The sequence below is a fragment of the Patagioenas fasciata genome, chromosome 2 (assembly GCF_037038585.1).
Source record: "Patagioenas fasciata isolate bPatFas1 chromosome 2, bPatFas1.hap1, whole genome shotgun sequence".
NCBI lineage: Eukaryota > Metazoa > Chordata > Aves > Columbiformes > Columbidae > Patagioenas > Patagioenas fasciata.
In genome coordinates, this window is record NC_092521.1 from 23,294,776 (window position 1) to 23,317,723 (window position 22,948).

Consider the following 22,948-nt stretch of genomic DNA (forward strand, 5'->3'; position numbering starts at 1 on the left):
ATTTGGCCTAGCCTTAACTACTGAGAGGCATCCTTGATTTTCACTCCGTTTTAGCAGAGAATTCTTGGTAATATCTGTGGGGTTTATGAGTTGGTTTGAAATTAGAAAACAACAATTAAACAAGAACCATGCAGAAAAATGCTGCTAGCAATTTATACAACATTTCAGTCTAAAGCTTGCATTTATTTTTCATTTTAACTTCTATTTTTACTTTCATTCACATACTCCGGCTTACTTCACCTCATATGGGAGCAACACAAAGCAGAGGAAGTCCATAAACCAGATAAACTGCAATTACAACAGGCTCATTTTGTCAGAGCTATGCAAAACATCCAGCACATAGACCGGCCTTGCCACTCGACCAGCTCACCATATTCATCCTGTATCTCTCTGCTAACCTGCAGACATACATGGAAATATCCCCTTCAGTGTGATAAATAAGTTTTATGCAGCAAATAATTTTTGAAAAATTATTTAGAGTGAATGGAAAATTTTTATTATTCTCTTCGTGGTAGAAATCACAACTATGGGGACTCATATTCTTCTTTCATACTGGGTTTTTATTTCCCAGTGGTCTCTTTGGAAGCATCTAAATTGCAAAGCCATGATTTGGGAAATACAGGGACTGATGCTGTGAACAGAATCTACAGCACACAGGGACCAAAGACAGAGCAGCCAGAGGCAGGGCCACAGTCCCCTGTCCTGCAAGGAGATCCTTTGTTCTCCCAAAAGCAGAAAGGGGTTTGGAGATCAGCTTGAGCTCAATGTGTGTTCAAGAGATCTGCTTTATTTGAAATTCTTGTCCAGCCACGTGTGTAGCAGCACTGCAGCATGGGGACACAACCCTTGAAAGCAGTTTCCAGTTCCAAATCTGAGGCCAGCAGTCTTCCTAAAATAGCATCAGCCAGGAAAGAGGCTACTGTTTCACTCAGCCATCTTCTCTCTGATCAAAGCTAAACCTCATTCTGAAAGCCACCTGCTTCCAAGCACGGAACCCAAAATGCCCACGTCTCCCTACCGTCCCACATGTACTTCCAGTATTTTTTATAGTTGCCTGTTTTCATGAAGTTCAGAGATTTTCGTTGTTGATTGCACTGCCCAGGTATAAGCATTTTCAGCATTGTCAGTTTAATGTGGAAGACATCATTCCAAAGAGGAATGTTAGGAAAAATACAAATTCATTTGTTATCACAGGCTTACGTTTGACTGTCTTGGATGTTGTCACATCCAGACCTATTTCCAGTGACTTAAGTGTCAGAAATCTGCTACACAGCTCCCCTGTAACTGCTATCATGCTCTGGCCATGAGTCATAAAGATGGACCAAAATGTTCACTGTATTGCCTTGGGGATTTTTTTTTTTATTTGCTTTGCCTCTCAGATCAGAAAGAAACATTACAGTCATCAAGGCTGAGTCCCTGTAAAATCCCAAGCCAACACCTACTAATTCCTCTAACAAGCATACTATGTTTGCTGTTTTGCCCCAGACATACAACCGTTCCAAGACTCCAGGCTTATCTTAAAACAGTGGCAGAATGCCATGTCTGAGCAAAGACACTGCCTCAGCTTCTCCTTTTCCTAACACGTGTGTAATCTGACAATGCACAAACATTCAGCCTTCCTTTGGGATACATGAAGATTTTGGTAGAAAATAAAACTGCTCCTTTATCCATCTTTGCAAGGCTTGCCTCCATCTCTATTCATGCAAGGTAGTACCTTTAAAATCACTTGCACTGTGAATACAGCCTGTACATGACTTCCTCTGCAGTCCTTGCCTTAAACACTAAAACAAAATTTAGCACACTTTCAACTTGAAATAAATTCTCCTTCTCTCATCTCTGTTTCTTTCCGCTTTCAATTCATTTAACCCTTCTATCTGCCACCCGAACAGGGTTTCATGCCCTCCGGGATCCCTGCCTGGCCTCTTCTCCAGCCCCCTCCCGAGCCATTTCTCCGGATCCCACTGGGGAGGAACAGCGACTATTTTCAGGCTGCATCTGTATGCCAAGCACAGAGGAATGTGGCGGAGCGCGGGGCCTGCCGGGAGGCGATGTTCTCCGGGAAGTGCCCCCCCAGGCTGCCCGGGGCGGCACACGGAGCTCCTGGGATCCCCCCGCAGCTCCGCACGGCCCGGCTGGGCCAGCACCCCCGGGACCCGGGCGGCAGGTCCTGCCTCTGCCTTAGCCACAGCGCGGTGATCTCCCACCACAGCGCTGTCGTGTCCCTCGGCTTCTCCCGAGGTCTGTGCCAGACCCTGCACAGCGCTTCGCTTGGTGGGGTTTTGGTCCCCAAGGGCCGCCCCTGCCCCAGGGCCGAGGCGCTGTGCCCGGGTCTAGCCCTGCCTCCGCCCGACCCCGTAGGACGAGGGACTCCTCGTCCCAGCCCCCCAGCTGTCGGGGGAGCCTTTGCTGCCGGGACCCGAAGCAGGAGCGAGGCGGAACCGCGCTCCCCGGGATCTGTCCACAATGCGCCCGAGCCGAGCCGAGCCGGGCCGGGCCGGGCCGGGCCGGGCCGGGCCCAGCCCAGCCCAGCCCAGCCCAGCCCAGCCCAGCCCAGCCCAGCCCAGCCCAGCCCAGCCCAGCCCAGCCACGCCCCAGCCCCCGCGAGGTCAGCGCGGCCGCGCGCCCCTCGCTCCCCTCCCCCCGCCTTATGTAACGGGCGCACGCCGCCATTGGCCGGCAGGGCTGGGCCGCGCGGGCGCCGAGGCGGGACCGCGCATGCGCCGAGGCGGGACCGCGCATGCGCAGTGCCGGCGCCCCGTCCTCCAGCTCCCTCTCTCCTCTCGGGCAGGCGGCGCCGGTTGCTGCTGCGGGGCCGCGCGGAGCTTTCCACCCGCTCGCAGGGCCCAGCCCGGACTCCCGGCCCGGGTGAGCGGAGGTGCCGGCCCCTTTCGCGGCGGCGGGAGGGAGGTGGGGTGTGCGGGGAGCGGGCCCGGCCGCGGCGCGGCGGAGCAGACCCACCCGGGGGGAAGGGGCGGCCCGGCAGCGAGGCGCGCTCCGCTCCCGCCTGCCGCGGCTGGGGCTCCGCGCTGGGCCGCTTCCTTCCTCGGCCCCTTCCGCGGGCCACGTGGTGGGGCTGGCCGGCTACGGCCGCCCCCAGCCCCGCCACGGTCTGCTGGGGTGGCGGCCTCGCTCTGCCCCTGCGGCCGGGCCGAGGCTGCCCCGCAGAGCTGTCGGCGAAGGCCGCGCTCGCTGCTTCTCCGGCCCAGGCCCTTGGCCGCCTGATCGGGAAAGCCCGAGCAGCGCAAGCGGCTGTTGTTGTCCGGAGGTGACAGCGGAGCAGCTGTCGGTGTCCAGTTTGGGGACTCGAAACTCCCGACTCGGGTTCTCGTTACTTATAGGGAAATTACTGTGTGTGAGGCATTAACGTAACGCAGGCTTCAGCCTCGCTGCCCTGCAGGGCCTGTGCTGCTGCCATTATAATTTGGCAGCAAATTTTTCAGTGTTATTAGGCTTCCTGTGTGCTGCCAGATTTTTATTCTATCTCAAAACAGCAGGCCTGTTTACTGGGCTCTCTGAGGGTGTGCCTGATAAGTAAAACAACACTAATCTGTGTTGTGTAACTGAAATAAGGATTTAGCCTTGTAGTTAAACTCATCATTATTTTAAACGAGCTTCTTATTTTTGTCACTTTCTTGATATACTGATTGTCCAAATAACCTTAATGTTCCAGTAATGAAGTATTCACTCTGTGTTTCAACTGCATTAGTGTAATTTGCAATATTTAAACTCTTGGATTTTTGGTCCTGGGCATCATATGGAGGTTGATATTTTTAAGCAGATGTTTTTGCTTGTGTTTTCTTGTTTGTCTTAACTAAAACCAGCAGTTGCCAAATACACGCAAGCTCAGTGTGATTGACTGTTGCAGTGTACTACTTAACAAGCTCTTGTTAAGGAACAAAAAATACGAAATGCAGAAACTTAATGAAAATCGTTCCTTTTTTATTACCTGAGTATTTTTTTTCAGGAACCCCCTAACTTCTGGAGGACTGCTGTAATGCTAGTAAAATAAAATGGAAGTAAAACCTAAAGTTCCTTCTAGTGTATGTAGTGTATGCAAAGCTGTTGGAAGATTTTTTTTTTTTTTTTAAATGGAAAGCAGTGTGAGTCCCTGGCTGGGATGTTTCGGGGTAACTATTGTAGCATACAGTGAAACATGGACAGGTATTTTTAGTCTTACTGACATTCAATGCTGTATCTTGTGGAAGGTGGTGAATGCCACATGTATTTCTGTATGCCTGTTAATAGGATTTGTGTTTTCTTGTGTTCAGTTTTGTTAGCCATATGGACTCCTAAATTCTCCTTTGGAGAAACTGAGGGGGGAAGAGGAGGGAGTGCTGAAGATGTAGGGTAATGCTTCTGCAAAGGGTTACGTGATGGTGTGACGTGCCATGGAAGAACTTGACTGTGGCCTGAGAGGGGCCTCTCAACACGCAAGAGCTGCTTTGGGTCTCAGGGCCATCTTTTTATTCAGTGTTAAGCACCATGGTGCCACATATCCAGAAATTCTTGGAATACTAGTGAATTTCCAGATGTAGTTGATGTTTCATAGAATTTTTTTTCATAACAGTTTTAAGGACTTTTTGCAGATGTTTACTGGAGGTCAGTCTTTGTTTGGACAGGCCCTTCTCCCTCTTGAAGCAGAACGCTGTCTGTCCTTGTGGGAAGGACTGCACGACGGACCTGTTGTAGCCACGTAGTCTCTCATGAGTACAAAACTTAGAGCAAATGCTTGGGTTGCATAGCTGGGCAGTGACCAACCAGCCAACCTCCTGGCAATGTTAGGCTTTACTAGTTGTCTGAAGACACCAGCTTTGGCTGGCTGGCCTGTGTGTGTGTGGTGGACTTTTGCCTCTGTGAGAGCTACACAACTGGATCATGTGTGTGGCCCATGAGGAAGACAATAACAGAAAGTGGGCTGCTGGGTTATAGACCCATGTTCTGAAGCCTACTCTGTTGGTGTGCCCAGATCCTGCCTGGTATCTGATCTGGGGCTGGGGTGCAAGCTGAATTGGGTGGCCTAGTGGGCTGCGTGCAGGGGCAGTGTTGCAGTTCTAAATATGCTAGTTTGCTGCCCCTGGAAATGTGACTTTTGTACCTCATTTCTTTGGTGGTGGACCTTCTAATGGCATATTGGCATTATACCAATAGTGTTTGCCTCCTTTATGCTGCTGTATTATATAGAGTAATGGCTTCCGAAGGGGTGAATTTTACTTCTTTTTAAGAAGCGTGTATGCACGTAAAGTCAGCTGAAAATAAAAAAGAATGGCTACCTGTAAAAAAAAAAAAAAAAAAAAAAAAAAAAGCCCTTAAATAGAGGGATGACCTATTGTTCTTGGCATTTCCACATCCAAAGCAGCTCACAGTCACATACACTAGAAGACAGTAATACAGGTTGGGTAATACTTTAATTTGCCTTTTTTAGAACCTGTCTCATAAAGGTTGAGTCTTAAGCTTTAAAATAAAAGAACAACAGCAACAAAAGAAACTTTACTGTACCTGTGGAAATAGATAATAAGTTTCTGTTAACTGGAAAGGAGACTTAAATTATTCTGACTATTGAAAACACTTTTCAAAAGTAGACCTTGATGCTTTGTGGTGGAAGAAACCTTAGATTGACCTAATAATTCTGGTGTATATTTGAAGAAAAATTCTAAAACCAGAGAGTCTTTAGATGGTAAAGAGCAAGTTGAACAGATGCCTGTGGTATATGAGTTATGGCAGTTGTGGGCCTTATGGACAGAGCACGTGACTGTTTTATTCTCGTGGTTATTGCTTCCGAGTCAGCTAGCAGGAGTAGTTTCTCACATTTGTAGACTAAATGTCTTCTTTTTGTTTGTAGATATGGCTCGTGGACAGCAGAAGATTCAGTCACAGCAGAAAAATGCCAAAAAGCAAGCTGAGCAAAAAAAGAAACAAGGACATGATCAGAAGGCTGCAGCCAAGGCTGCCTTGATATACACCTGCACTGTCTGTAGGGTAAGAGGAATTGAAGACAAATTACTGTAGGAAGGTCTGTCTTCCAGCCTAGAGCAGAATTTTTAGAAGATTATATCATGGAAACTGAAATACTTAAGTGGCTGTTGAGCTTGTTGCTATAAGCATTTGCATCTGTTGTGTCACTTGCTTACAGGTTACTCAGCTGTACTGATAATTGAGATATGAGAATCTGAGAGGTTGTGTACAGATCTGATTTTGTTAGTGATCTTGCCTTTTGAATTGAGGGGTCTGCATGTGGTGTTAGTATGATATATGAAATGTAAAAAGTGCAAGATCACTTTTTTCCTAAATGGAAACATCTTTTATTTGTGAAGGAATTGACCTGTCTTGGCATCACTGGTTATCAATGTTAATGCAGAGAGGAAAAGTGGTGGTGCCAAAAGTTTTAGTGTAAGTTTGATATGCAGTAGATTGTGACTTGACAAGAGAACAGAAATGTGAGCGCTAATCAGATTATACTTTCCTTCTGGCTGGTTTTCCTGAATGTCCTCATTTTGGAGCTGAAGGATAAACGTGCCATTTTCACTTAAATGGTCAGTCTCAGAATAGATTTGTCACTTTTGAGTGTCTTAAATAAGACTGCATCTTACTTAAGTCCTCATAACGAGCTCCTCTTGTGAAATCAGGCTGTAGCAGCAATCACTTTGGGCAGTTGGTGCCTGCAACTGTGTAGTAATAATGGTCTAAGGTAGCTTGTGCCAAGTAGAGAATCAGTCTGTGCCATATTAGTCTTTGGCCTATGGATAAACGAAAGAAATACTTTCATGAAGATGTGATTCTGAGAAGGATAAATGTTTCTCTTTTATGTATTGAAAAATAAAATGATAAGGAGGTACATTTTTCTTCCAAATAAGCATATGAAGTGTAAGATCTGGAGGGAGATTTCTAGCAAGAATACCAAAGTCATCAACATGCCAGAACTGTGGAACTAGTGCTTTAAAGCAGCTCTCAGAAAATCTGAGGGTAAATATTCTCTCTTAGTCTGCAGCTAAATTAATGGTTCTTCTGTCACTACAGCAGTGTCATTGAGGAGACAATTTACTATAGGAAAAAGAAAAGAAAACATGGGGGGAGCAGATTTTGTAGTATCACTTAACTGTTGTACTGTGCATAAAGTTAAATGTCTCTCTCTAATCAGACGCAAATGCCGGATCCCAAGACCTTCAAACAGCACTTTGAAAGCAAGCATCCTAAGACTCCACTTCCTCCAGAATTGGCTGATGTTCAGGCGTAAAGTTGTCTACAGGTCATTACCTTAATTTTTAAATGATTGTTTGAGAAAGGTATATTATGAATCAGAGTTTGGTTTGGTTTTTATCACCAACAGCTGAGACTACTTAATTCATTTCCTTTAATATGAAAATTAGATATAGGTGAAATTTATACCCTTGAACTGTTACATAGGAGAAGCAAGGTAATGGTTACATAGGTGAAATGGCTGTGGCATTTCACTGTGCTGTGAGGTTGTTATTTCAAATGGTCATCCTTAGAATCGTAGGAATATTTTGTTATTTAATTCTTGCTTTGAAATGTTAGTTTTGCTTTGAACAAAATACATATAATAAATACAATCTGTTGCTACCAAACATGTAATGGAAACAGTTGTTTAGTGTATTTGCAACCATTTAGCCTTTTTGTTCCTGCAGCTATGCAAGTGAATGCAGATTTTTCTGCATTAACTATAGAAGATATTTCCCAATAGCCAGTTGTTAGGCTGTAACTGAACATGGTTATAATGAAAGGCTGAAACGAGGTAAAAAGTAGTATGGTGTTAAATTTATGTAAAGGTAAACAGCATTGTGTAACTTCAGCTTATCTGAGTTATTCTTGTTTTTTATAGGTGAAATCATGGCACCTATTGACTCTTCTACTGTCAGACCTTACATAACAAACCTGCAGCTGCTTTTCTAAAACTGTTGATCAGCAAAAATGAAGGGGCTACAGAAACATTCATATTTTTATGCTGTTCCCTCTTGGGCTTCATGCAAAGACAATTCTGTTTAAATGTACAGTTGTGCCCTATTTGGAAATCCTGAAAAATCAGTCCATACTTGTTATAAAAAATTTTTTACAATTGTAATTATATTGATGTTCATATTGTGTAAAATAACTCATTTAATAAAGTAGTACTTTGATTTTACAATATCACCGATTAAATCCTTGTAGAAGTTCTGTTTCAACTTTCTGCAGTATCTGCCTTATAAGATAATAAAAAAAGACAAAGTGGAATTTTCCCCATCCTGCCAAAACATGAGCAGTATCATTCCACTGAAAGTAATGTACATTACAGTAAATCAATCTTAAGTGAAGAGGGAAGCAGCTCGGAATTACTCTTCAGTGTGCTGCCTACTCAAGCCCAGTCACTAGTAGTTAAGTTGCTGGCTTGAGGCGCAGCAGACTCCCTAGAAGCTGCATGAAAATTGTGAGACTTCTACATTTTTGTCCTGTGTATTGAAGTCTAATACTGTGAGCCATTTTGAATGGGATTCTTTTACTGTGAGGGATCATGTTCCTTGAAGTCCTGCACTGGAGAGACTCATTTTAGCCTTTATATTGGGTAAATGGCTGAGGAAGCTGAGAAGTGGCAGGATTAAATGCTGGCTAGTAAAATGGTCTCAAATATTAGGTTAAAGCAACTCTGCTATTAGTTGAAAAATTGATTTGGAAAGATTTTTTGATGATATTTTGAGCAGTTGACCACACATGTCCCTCCTCAAATGCATCTGGTTATTTCAGTAGCAGCTCTTTAAGAAATAGGCAGAATATCCAGCCACTAATAACCTTTCTTTATAACCAGCTTAAAATAAGCCTGTTGGAAAAGAGCCAAAGTAACTAAAATAATATGGCTGCTTTAGAAATCGGATGTGATTAAAGTTTCATTCATACAATTAAAAAAAGAAAAGCTGGATAATAACTCTTTGGCCAAGAACATTTGAGCAGCTCAATGTAATTACCCTTAAAGTGTTCTGGGCTCAGTTCTAACTCCATATGTGCAGCACAGAAGTAGTGGAGAGACATCTGAATTGTGCTAGAAGGTCTGCTATCCAAAATCACATCTTCGGCATTTGGAGGGAGCTTATTTAAGAGCTTTAGTTTTGACCTTGCAGTAAGAAGCAATACTATAATTGCTGTGATTTACTGAGGTTGCAACGGATGTAAAAATTCTGGCAGTCAAAGTAACCATTGCTACGCAGCAGGACTGTATATCTGACCTTCAAATGGCTTCCTAAAATCTAGGACCATAGTCTCAAAGACTCATTCACTTAAAAGAATGCACTTGGTATTTTATTATATAAAGTCAAAGCCTTTGTCTTTGTCCACTCATTTGCTCCTTATTGAACTACTTCTGTGAGATTAGCTTCCTGTCCTCTTTGCTGTGACAGTTATCTCTGTACATACTTACTTTGGCATAGACTTTCTCTGTATTATAGTCACTCCAGGATAACCTGTGTGCCACTTAACTTTTATAGACAATGTTGTTCCCTGAGAGTAATCCACTACTGCACTTGTACACCTGACATCAGAATGTAATGCTTCATTTGTTTTTCTTTAATGTTATCAATACATATTTCCTGACAAACTAGCTCCTGCAAGGCAAGAAATCTGCTCTCAACTTGTGTGCTGTGTGGCGGAGAGATACAGAAATGTTCTGATGCCATAGTTTGTCTAAAAATAGGCTGATAAAGATGGATAAAGATGTTAGTTGCACTGATTAGTAATTGGTGATCTGGCTTTACTTTGGAAAATGTTCTGGGATGTATCCCTGTAGCTTGGTCCTGAGGGGAAGTATATGTTCTATTCCTTCAATTCAGATTGTGTAGCATTAAATAAAAATATTTTGTTTCATAAGCAATCTCTCTTAATGAGCACTGAAGAGCTGGAAAACTGCATCATTAGTGGGATGGTTAACTTCAGTCAGAATTGTATTTTCAAAACTTTACAATGCTTGAGTTGAAAATACCATATGACATTCTGGTGGTTTTTAATATATTAGAAGGCAGGGGTGATCGTCAGTTCAATAAGATCCCTAGCAGCAGTCTCAGTTACAGAAATTAATGAAAGCCGGATTGTTACAAAGGGTTTATAAGTTTAGGGGAGTGGTATACTAAGTGTGGGAATCATCCTCATTTAGAATATCTGCAGTACTTGTATTTGGAGGAGGGACTAGGACTTGATAATTTCTTCCTGATCTGAAGGATGGCACTGTTACCTGGCTAAAGACACAGCTGTGCATTGTAACGTGTCTGATTAAAGAGAATTAAAAACACGAAATGTAAAATGTCATATTTCCTGCTTTTAAAAACAAGTATCACTACATTTAGAAAATTATTTTCCTGTCTCTGGACAGTCCTGGAACTTGAAGCTGTCTAACTTTACAAGAAAGAAAAGTAGGCATGGAAAGTTTCCCCTCTTCTCTTTAGAAAGATTCACCCTTGTGCAAGGGCAGAATTTAGGTTAAAGGTTCTTATGTTGTCAGTGTGGGCAACAACTGTTACAGATACTCATGGAGTGGAGCAACTTTTAAAAAGTGATTTTGGATTTTCAGAAGCCCACATCTCTTTTGGGACTCTCTTTAAATGGCATCTGAGATCACATTTCAAGTAGGGCTTGGAATGTTGTGAAAAAAATCTTAATTTATATCCCAAAGTTAGCACATGTGATGATGATGAGGCCATCTCAGAGACTACTGAGTAATCAAGAACAGTTCTGCAAATTTTGTTTCTCAGACTGACTTAGGCTGCTTTACCTACCTCTGAGGGTTTCTGGTTTCTTGCTGTCAAAAAACTGTGTGAAAAATCTGAAATAGAAGGTGAAGACAGTTGCTGTGTAGCCTTAAGGAAATAGTTGGCTCTATACAGTGCTCTTGAAACATCCCTGGACTGTATCCCTTGTGGTTGTGCTAAAAATGCTTCAGCTCAAGTAAAGCTTGTGACCATGGGCTGCTTGCAAACCACACACTAATGAAGGAATTTGTAGCATTTCTGTAAACTATATTGAGCTGGTTTGCCACCTTGATAAACATTGCTAATAGATGGAATTTCTTTTATCATCCAATACTAATAGACTGGAGGTCTATTCTGTTTCCCATTTTCACAGAAACAAGTGGGGAAGTATAATATTTGGCTTCATGAGAAGCCTGGTCTTCCCAAGATCTGACCAGCGAACTCAGTCCTACAGATTCCACAAACAAAGCAAAGGTCAGCTTGTGTTTCTGTCTGCTCAGTCCCATTCTGCTGCATATAGTTTGTGAGTGTTTCGTTTACCTATTTAGAACCTTACAGGTTTCTCAGTGGACTTTTAATTCAATCCTAAAACTCAGCTTAGGACTGGTGTTCTGTATGTGTTTTTTTCTGTATTCCCTAGCATCATCAGTGATCTTGGTCTAGGCCAGAGTAGGAGGGTGTCACGTTCTGCCTGAGGAATTTTGCTGTCCGCTTTGAAAATTACTTGGAGATTTTTTAATGTGTTGTCTGTTGTGTTACGATTTTTATGTAGATGAAGTACAACAGAGACTCACTTAGGGAGTTGTGTTATCTTGGTAGCTTTCAAAAAAAGGTGGAATAGGTTGGGTGTCATTTTACAATTCTCTTGTATTGGCTTTTAGCATTGAGGTTTCTGGGAAAGGAGGAATCTGTAGTTGTCCCAACGCTGTTGTTGAACAGGAGTCTGTTCAAGCAGTGTCTAAGTTTTTTCAGGAAATACGGCACAGTTCTCTTATGAAAAATACTGTCCATTAAATTTATAAACCATACAGCACATGGATGGCATGACAAACACAGTTGCATGTTCCCCGTTCACAGCTGTTAGAAAGTCACAAACTCTGCAAAACATGACTGAATGCTGGGGCTCTTTCAGAGTAAGGACTGTGAGAAATCTCAACAAGTTACCTGGTCCATCTCCTTGCTTGAGGTGGGATCAAATCTGCAAGGCTGTAACTGGCAAGTGTTTCTCTAACTCTTAAAGGCTTCCAAGGAGAGGGATCCTGCGTGAGCAGCACGTCCGCTGTTGAACCTGCGGCTGGAGAGCGAACGCAGCAGGAGCGATGCCTGCGGGTTGAGTCAGTTACTGGTGGTTCTCACGGGCAATACATGATGAACAGTGCCCTCGTCTGAACACTGTCGCCTTCTAGTCTTCTCTTTTAAGTAAACCCAGTTAATTGAATCACTCTTCATAGGTCACATCTTCTAAGTCTAGCAGTTGTTGGTGCTGTTTATTATTTATTTGCAAATCTTTCATTTGCTTTCCTTCCTCAGCAAGTAATGTACATGTCTTTAACTTCATCTTTCCCTAGCTATTTATATGCTTTGTCTTTTAGAACCCCAGCTGTTTGTTTGGCTCTGCTAATGAAGGTGTTACTTGGTTGACTTTTGAGCCATGTAAAACCCGGACATCTGTCTGTCTCTGAGGTTCTACGTTAATTAGTACATTTACAACACCCTGCACAACTCCTGAGGCCAATTCTTTGAAAATCCTTTTTGGGTCTTTTTGTTGGGGCCCTTTCTGCACAGTTTGCCCAACACTATATATTGGTGGGCTATATATATAACTCTCAGAAGCTATAAATATTCTGTCCTGATCAGTTCGTGGTCCCAAACGTGCCAGAGTTGCTGACTTTCTCACTGAAGTTTGACCTCTGCTGAGTACTTACCACAGGTTGGCGGTGAGAAAGACACCACAGACCGGGCTGGCCTGATAAACCTCCTGAATGTGCGACAGTCGTTATGCTGTGTATAAAACTACGTAGTACTAATTAGAGTAAACACTTGAATGACTTTCCACCAGACATCTTTCTGACCCTTTCTTCTTCTGGTTTTCAAGCCTATCCCTAAACTTTAATAATTTCTGTCTGTTCTTTTCCATATGGATGCCCATGCCATCCAGCTCCTTGCGGGAGTATCTCATGTCTGTCTTCTATACCTTTTGTTTACTGATAACGGGGTAATACCCAAACCACCTTTGTGTCTCACATGGTGCTTTGCAAAATGAAAGTACACCTGGAAAATAATGCATGTTAATTGCACAGCATAATCTCAGGCCAACAGGATGTGCGTTAATTTTTAGCTTATTATTCTGACGCGCCTTGAAGTCCCAGTAGTCATTATCTGCTGATAGTTTTAAATCTCCTTTGGTATATATGTTTTCTTTAGCTGTAAATGGTCATCGTATATTTTGCAATAAAATGGTTGCTTTATTTTGAAATATTTGTTGATCTTTTGAAGGGTGAAAACTGAATATTTATTTCCAACCAAAAGAATAATTGAAGAATGATGTCTTCTGAAAAAAAAGGTCTAAAAGGTTTGTATATGTCCTGCTGGTATTCAGAATTTTCATTATGGTCATTACTCACTTTCTATTAGAGTAACAGTGGGTGCAATGGCACTTTCTATTGTTGGCAGAGATAGAATTCACATTTCATATCCCAGGGGCTGTATGGGAGCTGACCAGAACAATGGAGCTCCTTTTCCTCTCCACACAAAAACAGAGGGAAAAATAATTTACATTTATGGCTAGATTTCACTTGCTGTATTTTGTGTTTAGAAAGTAAATTTATATTGTTTGTGATTTTACAAAAAGTTGCTTAACCCTTAAATACATTTCTAAAGGGCACCTACTGCTTCTATTAGCTCTTACCAGATCAGTGTTAGTAGATAATATTTTTCTTAATGAGGTCTAAGAAATACTGTTTATTAGGGACCGTGTTAAGAAAGGTTAAGAAATAGTACACAGCTGCTTTTTGCTGCTGCAGTAAATCATTCAAAGAATTTGCTGTTATGCATCCGAAAGCATGAGCTGTTAGGCAGCTGAAAGAATGTGGCACTGTTTGGGTCATAACCACCACTCACAAACGAGGGCAACTTCTCAGCTTCTGGGCTGCTTTCTAAAGAACAAAGTATGCCTGTGTTTTTCTCAAGTAATAATTGAATTCTACTTCACTGAAGTCAGTAGGAACTTGATTTTGTCATGTGCTTAATATTCATATGCGTGTGCAGAAAGCTGTGAGCTCGAACACCTTTGTAAAATCTATAAATCTCGTATGTCACTAAAATCAGTTTAACTGACCTCTGTCGATCAGAAGAGCATCTCTGTATGTCTAGGAGATGCACAGGTCTGTCCCAAAAAACATATACAGTGCTGTACCAAGACAGACTTCACAGACTGTAGTTGATGAAGACACAGGATGTTTTTGGACTAGAGTCGCTGTCCATCCTCAAAACTTCTCTTGCTATTTTATCATAAGCCTTTTAATGGGAAACACTGTGTGGGCAATATGACTCTGCGGACCTCACAGACGCTAGTGCTCCATGGACAGAGATTTGGAAGCCACTTGTCTCTCTTGCTTCCCCGGTGGCTGCAGGCATTTTCTCAGGACCCAAACATCTCTGTGTTGCCCCCCCCTTCCCCTCTTGGGGTGGGTGAATGGGTAGGAGCGCAATCCTGCAGCAGTAAAATTGTCCAGTGTAAAACTACAAACTGCTAATGTTGACTTGATTGCACCATCTATTTTTAGTCAGTGGTGGCCAGACTTCACCTTTCCATCCTGTGAAGGTACAGAAGCAACTTGGCATCTGCAGAGGCGCTGCTGCTCCTGGCCACCAGCCTGCTGCTGGAAATGGGGCTCCGGAGCCACACGGGCAGGGGAACTGGCCATGTCTGGCTAGCCCTGGGCCCAACTATTAATACCGTTGGCTGAAGACAGCGAAGTTCGCAGAAAGGGGGTATCTTAGAGGTGATCCTGTTGTTCCTATTTCTGAAAATAGGCACCTGGGTAAAGGATCTCTCTGTCGTTATGGGGAAGGACAGCGGGTTACCACTGAAAAATAACCTCCCACAGTGCCGGACACCAGAGAAACACTTGAGAAATGCCCAAGCACAAGACAAATTTGCATCGGTGCTTGTGCTTATTTACTCAGGAAGGAGAATCCAGCACGTGTTACCGAGTGCCTGCACCAAACTTGCTCAGTGTCAGAGCTTTGCCCATGGCTCTGTGGGATGCAGAACTATTTTTGGCTCTGGCTGCCTGGGACAAGTTGGTCCTTCTTCTGCCTCCCTCTCCCGTCCCCTGATCCCCGCCGCATGTCCCAGCATCGCCCACATCAGTGCCGACTGGGCACTTCCATGAGCCAAGTCAGCCCAGCAGCCTGACAGAAAAAAGTCCCTTTGACTTTTGCAGGGCAAGGGAGCAAAGTCAGCCCCTGAAGAGCTCAACAAACCAAGGTGCCTGTGCTGGGGAGCTGGTGGCTGGGAGCAGCGGGGTGGCAGGAGTCTGTATTTCTGTATGAGATCAGAAAAGATAAAGAGCTTTCCCTTGATAGCTGCCCTGTGTGAGGGAGAGGTGGGATCCCAGTTAGAGACTGTGAGAACAGTTCACTGTGTGTTTGCTTACATGAAATGTTTGCTTCTGAGCACTTGAGGCTGGCTCAGAGTTTATTGATTGCTAATGATGGTCAAGGCCCATTTGAAGGCAGTAAACTAACAATATCTCGGAGAGATTGTGCTTTATATGGCACCTGTGACAGATGTTTTACAAGTACCAACACACCATGTGGTAATTAATGGGCTAAGTGCTTGGGTGATTTTTTTTCCCTCTTCCATCCCTCCTTGTGGTGGGTATGTCTATACCAGACCTCCACATGCTGCGCCAATTCTTACCCAGATACCCATGTCTCCAAGTACTCTTGAAAAAGCTTGTGTATAATTGCTGTCTCAGGAAGGGAAAAACTGGAAGGAAGCTTAAACAAAACTGATGCTGAAACTTTGTTGTCAGCTGGGATGTTTGTGAGGCATGTTTTGACCAGAATTTGACTCCAACAGATCAGATGCTGTAGAGCTGGCAGGGAGAGAAAGGAAGTGCTTCGATTTCCAGGGAGCTCCATGGGAGGAAATGAACAGGAAAGCTCAGTGAAGTAGTCACAGTTGAAGAGGAGACTGGAATAAAGCAACGGGAACATTGAAAAGTGCCACCAAAAAAACCCAAAGGTCAGCCATGAACTCAACAGCCAGAAAGAGTGCTGCTTCCCAGAATTTCTTTGCAAATGGCTCTGGCTCTTGGGCAGGTATAAGCTCTGCCAAGAACTCCTTAGCTTAGTTGCTAAAACTGGTTATGAGAAAGTATTGAAATGTTATTCCTGCTGAAGGTTAGTTGTGCAGCTTCTGAAAACTAGTAAAGCTGTTATTGTCTTCCTGGAGAGTGAATGGAAGCGGATTATAATGAAACAGATGGTGTAGAATTTAACTTAAAATCAAGGTTCTTCATTACCAAGACTGGTCTGTCTCAGTCCATTCTTCAGGCAAATTGCTATGCAGGGACATTAAACAGATAATCCAAATGGTTATCCTTGGTTCAGTTTCCTCGTTACCAGATTTCAGAGTCCTAGACACATCACTTATTTTTGAGATAGGCATCTCTTGTTTTTCCTAAGCTATGATAAACCCTACCTGTTATAAGAGGTGTATCGCGGTCTGTGGATTCATACTGTGTAGAAACAGCCCTTTTAATTTAGGAAGGTGTATTAAATCCAGCATTATTATTCATATTATTTTTGTCTTCCAATGGCTACCATTTTCTAGTCTCTCTTATGGCAGACTTTTCCTCATCCCCATTTCCAGCCAGCCTTCTAGGAGAGCCGTATAAGTCTTTCCTCTTTGAAAACATGAGCCAGGTACCATTTTTACTCCAAATAACTCCTCAGTCTGCCTCTTTACTGTGGAATCAATCTCATTCCCTCTCTGTGACATCCCACATGAATGTCTAGCCAAAAGCTGTAGCTCCATGCTGCTGAAAGAAAACTCAACTTTTTGCCCACAGATCTTCATCCCTTACTCCTTTCTCCATTGCAACCACTCTCTTGTCCCTTTGGGTTGTACGTGAGCCCTTGGCGTGGTTTGGGTCTCCATCTAGGTCCCTTCATACAAGGTAGGAGTTTTGCTGATTCTTCTGCCTTCCTTACTCAATGCATTTTTCCATGTCCTTAACATCTCCTGTGTGCAGCATCCCCTCCTCTAATGTATAGCCTTCACATAGGCTGCCTGGCCCTGCTCATTGCTTAGGCAGTGGCTGTCCAGAGAGCTGCCCTGAAGGTCGTTGTCCTCATCTGTCGCTTTCCCTTATTCACCTGCTCTTTGTACCATCCTCACTCTCTCTAGACCTCACTGCTTTCCTTCAAAGCTCTGCTTTACCAGGACACATCCCAGAAGTGGGCAGCAGCTGCCAGGCTGCTCCTGCTGTCCTCTCAGCCGCTGTCCTCGCTGTTTCCCAGCACCTCCCCATCTGACCCTACCTCATCGCTGCCTTTGCAGCATCCACCAGTGGGATCTCAAATAACATCTGGCACAGCTGGCTCCAGCTCCACAGCCAGGGCTCTTTGGCGCTTTGCAAATGCACTCTGGTCACAGCCACACCATCCTTTTTCTCAGGTTACACTGACAAGTCATTCCCCTGCAGAACAGGTGTCTTGCTTTGGCAGAAGTTGCCCCAGCTGCTGGATGCTGAAGCAACTCTTTCTCTGCCTCTCTCTTTTCTTCACCAGATAAACAGTTCATGTGCAGCTCATGGGCTCTCTTGCTCCTTCTTCACTGAGTTAAAAATTTACTCCACAAGGTCTTTGCTTTTCAGACTGTGTATTTTTATTTTTTAATTAGGATTTACTGCCTTGGCCTGTAGCATCCAAATTCATGCACAAGCATCTTTTTTAAGACCACAGTTTTCTCTGCCATGCCCCTTTCTTCTTTTCTGCCCTCCATCACACGCGTGGCCTTATTTAGTGGCAGGGAACCGGACAGTCAGAGACATAAGGGCAAGGCTTGGGACCCAACGGGGAGGAGAGCAGGACTGCACATCCACAGTCCCCCTGCCCAGCGTCCTCTGCTCTCTACTTGCCGAACGATCTCCAGCGCAGCAGCGGCCAGGCCAGGTGGGTTTGATACTGCACCCTGAATGTTCAGCTGGTGAAGAGCTGCCCCAGAGAGGGGGCTTGGGAGCAGCCCTGACCTGCTCTCCCTGCGCTCAAAACCACCATGGCACTGAGCAGCCCTCTTTCTGAAGTGAGAAGCCAGACAGCTCCTTAAAAACCTTGGGCGTGTTTCACCGCTATGTATTTAATGTAATTAGTTCCCAGGTCAAGGCTTACTGCTCCACAATTTATCTCTGATGAACCCTGAACTCCCAACACCTTGCAGATTGGCTTTGCTGAATTTCCAGCACCTCCTTCCCAACCTGTTTGCCTTTCACTCTCTCTTGCGCTTCATCATCTCATTTATTTTTCATTTAGTGTCCCTCTGTCTGGAAAGACACATCCTGTCACCTCCTCAGCATAGTGCGTAGTGAGAGCGGGCGGTGTAAAATCCACATGAGAGATCCCATGTATCCAGCTCAAGTGCCGAACAAACCAGAGGAGCAGGACCTGCTGGGTCTTGCTTGTTAGCTTTTGGCCACCATGGCAAGATGCTGGTTGTTGTTTTACAGCCATCATCTTTAGTGGCATCACTCGGCCATCTCTCAAGATCATTTAAGGTGCCTTAGTCATCTATAACTGTCATCTGAAGTGTTACTTGCGTGTATGTTCTGCTGTACCCTGTATTTTCCAAAGCACGGGTTACTTTTTGGGCATGAATAACCAGGTCGTGGACTTGCTTAACTGGACTATGGCTCTACATAAATAAAATCCATGTATGTCTTGAAATTGGGCCATGACTTGTCAAAAACATACCTTAGATGCTGATTCAGCTTCAGTTGGAGTAGGATTAGCCTAAAATTTCAAACTTCCTTTGCAGGTGATGTCTCTTCCTGCACATACATTTTCCCTTTAAAACAAACAAACAAAACACACAAAAAACCCCAAGCTGTTTATAACCACAATTTATAAAGCTATATTTTCAGTCTTAATCTCTTTCTGTTTCAGACAGAGCTATAGAGCTACTCCTTCAAGCAGATACCAGGGTATTTCCTTTCCATGCTGATTTAAATTAGCCAAACAATAACCCCTTCAGTAATTAAAAAACCCACAAAAAATCAGAACAAAAAGCTTCCCATTTAAATCTGTGTTAAACCAATTCATTGGAGTGACACGATTAAAATCTTTGGGCCAAATCCTCCTTGTCCTCTTCGTGTAAGCGGTGCTTTTGAGAGCAAAAGGATGAGTGAGAACAGCATTTAGTCTGTACATTAATAATGTATATCCTTTGACTGACAGGGAATAGGCTGGCAGAACAAATGAAAGCACCCTGGGGTAAGAAGAAGAAAGCCTTGGCTTGCTGCTACAAACTGCACAGGCATAAAAGTACATTTTGTTCCACTATTAAATAAGGAGATTTGGGATATAATACTGTCTCCTTCTGCAGCCCTTCCATTTTCTGCTCGTGGCAAAGAGGATAAAACTGTCCACAGCTGTAATTGTTCTGTCCAGTGCTCACATGCCTGGGAGAATTAATCGTGATCTGCAAAATCTACTCCTCTTAGCTGCAAAGCAGCACATATTTGTACAGTAAACATCTACTGACCTTTGAGTCCAAGTACAGCAAACACTCTGTCCTCCGTGTCCCAGCACTGATCCCTGCCAAGCTGCTGCCTTCACAGCTGCGATAGCTCGTGGTGGACACCCAGAGCCTCCTTGCTTCACCCAGATTTTTCCTGGTTGGACAGGCATTGCTGTCTTTTTTTTTAATTAAGCCATTTGGGAGTGGATCAATGGGGACAAGATCCGCAACCCTACATGTGCGGCCCCAGCCTCGTGGCTGTGGTGTGGGTGGGTGCCTGGGGTCGGGGATGCGGGGCTGGAGCGGATGGAGCCGGTGTTCTGCCCTTGTGGCTTCAGCGCTGCATCATGTCTTGGGAGGTTAATGTTCATTTGAGTTGGATTTACTGCTTTCCTTCATTTGTGGGGTTTGTTGTTTTGGGGTTTTTTTTGCAAGATGAATTCTAGACAGACATTATCTGGTGAATTCAATAATATGATGGCAACAAAGCAAATTCCACGAACAAATCACCTGAAATTTTGCACAGTCTAATAATGCTGCACTTCTACCATCCTTCCAGCCATTCAATAGTGATTGTTGTTGTTAAAATGAATTCATAATGTTCCTGTCTAACTTCTGCCAAGCAACTCATCCCTGTTTGAAACTGGGCTGTTTCTCTGGATATTATTGTAATCTTTTGTACCTGGTATTTTTTGTGCCTCCAGAGCAAAGCCAGAACCTCCTGCATCAGTGCTGAAGGTAGTCAGGGAGGGCGAGTCGGCTTCTCGCTCAGTAACTAACGAAGAGCTGCTAATCAGGGTAAACACCTTGTCTTTCCCTTCTTCCTGAGCATCTGAATTCTACTGTGCTATAATTATTACACTAAAAAGTATATTAAAATAAGCTTGCTTGAAAGCTTCATGACCCGAAGGCAGGACGATGCCCTCACGCCTGGGCTGCCCTTCTGCAGAGCGGCTGAGCAGACCCGGGCACAGCTGTAGTTCTCCCCGGCTCCTGCCCCCACACACGGTCACTGCTGGGACACAGGCCCAAGGCCACCTTGTGGGAATGCCTGGGGGTGGGTTGGGGTTTCCTCAGCCAGGCAAGCCCAGCATTCAGACCCGAGAGGATGAGGGAAGACAGAAACGTGTACGGGGCGGGGCTGCCCAAGGTGGAACAGGAGCCCCAGGGCCGAGGTGGATACTGTGAGGGTGGTGAAAAAATATCTGATGTGGTTAGGACTGAGTATTGACATTGCAAATTGTTTATAACAAAGAACCACTATGAAAAAAATGTGTAATCGTCATGTGCACTATTTTCCATCCTGCCATCTGAAAGCTTTCTTCTTAGTGGCTGAAAAGCAAAGTATCTGGGTCGAGCTCTTCTGGGCAAACAAGAGAAGGTACATCCCTGAAAGACACTGCTTCCCACCTGAGGTTGGGCTCAGGAGGGGTGGGGGAGATGTCTCCTCATGGGCTTCAATCCACTGTAGTTCAAAAATATTATTAATTTTAAAATATTCTTTCTTTTTCTAAAGTTCTTTTTAAAGACTTTTAAAATCCTACTCAACCGTCTGTCTGGCCACACAGTCCTAACCCTGAGGTTTGAGGAGCCCGATGCCAGTTGGCAGGAGGTGAGGAATGGCTGAGATAAGGTGAAAAAAGCAGAGAGGAGTCAAACCAGTGGGGAGAACTGGGGCGATAGGTGGGGAGAGGGGGTGGAGGAGAATTAGAGGAGGCTTCATAGTGGCTACAGCTTCCTCACAAGGGGAGGAGGAGGGGCAGGTGCTGATCTCTTCTCTTTAGTGACCAGTGACAGAACCCAAGGGAATGTCAGGAAGATGTGCCAGGGGAGGTTTAGGTTGGACATTAGGAAAAGGTTTTTCACCCAGAGGGTGCTGGAGCACTGGAACAGGCTCCCCAGGGAGGTGTCACAGCCCCAGGCCTGACAGCGTTCAAGAAGAGACTGGACACCACCCTCAGACACATGGTGTGAACTGTGGGGTTGTCACATGCAGGGACAGGAGTTGGACTCGATGATCCTTGTGGGTCCCTTCCAACTCAGGGCATTCTATGATTCTGTGACGGACTTAGAGGAGAGCAGGCAAATGGAATGACGAGAGACTGGCGTGAGTGGGGGGGCTGAAAGAAATGGGGTGCTGCTGGGGGACAGGTGGGAGCAGGGCACCCCCAGCGATGTCCCCTCCTGAGCACAAGATGGAGCCCCCAAGTCCTCTGCCATGAGCAGGCCCTTGTGAAACGGGGTGCACACAGCAGTGAGGGGGTGCCGGGGCCACAGGCTGGACCCCATCCACACCTGCACAGGGTCCTGATGAGCACTGGGGGACATGCTGCATTCATTACTTGGGATGGAGGGGTTAATTCCACATATGAAACCCTGTGGGAAGGTAGCAATGCCAGACACCCACGGCTGGGAAATACTTACCACCTACACAAACCTAAATTCAGCCTCTGGAAACTGGTTACTGAGATACAGTCTCTAACGGCAGCCCCACAGGCATCCTTCCCTGCTCCGACAGCAAGAGGAGATGTGATCCCCCCACAGGGACACAAGTCCGCTAGCTCAAGGGAGGAGATGAGCCATTCTGTCATCGTCCATCTTTTCTGCATTAGAACCTGGTCTAATTTTGAGGCTAAGGAGGTCAGGAACAAAGGTGAGGATGTCTAAAGGACAACAGTAGGAAGCTGCAGATCCCAGGAGGAGGAAAAATCTCCTGGGTTTTCTTACTTGTTTTGGGATAGACTATAATGTCACGCCTCTGCAAGCTTCATACATTGTGTTGTGTCCAGAAACACTGTCAGCTCTTAAAAATGCTAACGCCTTGTATGTGCCCTGAAAGCACACTGTTCAATGCCCAAGAGTGGCTGTCAGGGAGCGGGAAGGATGCATGGAGGCTTTCCTGACCAAACCAGGGTGGGAATGTGCCCTCAGCAGGGCTGCGAGAGCAGCCGCCGACCCTACACTTTCTGCTTTCTAGCTTAAAACCTTTTGTCAGCTTCCACCACATGGCAGATGGTTAATGACTTGCTCTCCCCTCAGATGTGGTACCACTGGGACGCCATCAGTCGCTGGTCCATCAACAGGGGCAGGCGCAAAGTCTGCAGATGCCAGTGCTTGTCCCTGCCCACCGGCTCAGTGGCACAGGTCCTGCTGGGTTTGGTGATGGTTAGTGCCTAATCCAGGCTCATGCCCACAGGGATTTAAACCAGGGAAGCCTCCCTGAACTGGAGACCAATTTGGTGATACCCATGTAACTGGTGTAAAAATCAGGAAACTCATGACCATCCTGGATGGCTTTTGGTAATGGGTCGCTAGCAATGATCCTTGTGTGTGTGTGTGAAGCGTATATTTTATGCAGAGCTCATCCGCAGAGAGGGATAGACCAGCTGATTCTTCCAAACCAGAAGGAGAATTTTAGCCTCTTCTGGGAGATGGTAACAGTCCAAAAAAGAGGAGTATGTTTTTGACCAAAAATCAT

At 44.8% G+C, this 22,948-nt stretch overlaps 1 protein-coding gene across 2 annotated transcripts; it reads left to right on the top strand.

Moving 5' to 3' along the window:
• The first annotated feature begins 2,730 nt into the window (after positions 1–2,730).
• ZNF706 (zinc finger protein 706) lies at positions 2,731–9,846 on the top strand. 2 transcript variants are annotated; one of them, XM_065830625.2, is made up of 4 exons: positions 2,731–2,865; positions 5,840–5,976; positions 7,136–7,243; positions 7,838–9,846. In XM_065830625.2, exons 2-3 carry the CDS (start codon positions 5,842–5,844, stop codon positions 7,229–7,231), a joined length of 231 nt encoding a protein of 76 aa, XP_065686697.1. In that variant the 5' UTR covers positions 2,731–2,865; positions 5,840–5,841; the 3' UTR covers positions 7,232–7,243; positions 7,838–9,846. The 2 variants fall into 2 exon arrangements, with proteins under 2 accessions (XP_065686697.1, XP_071660003.1); XM_071803902.1 differs by having other exon boundaries at positions 2,735–2,875.
• Positions 9,847–22,948: the final 13,102 nt, after the last annotated feature.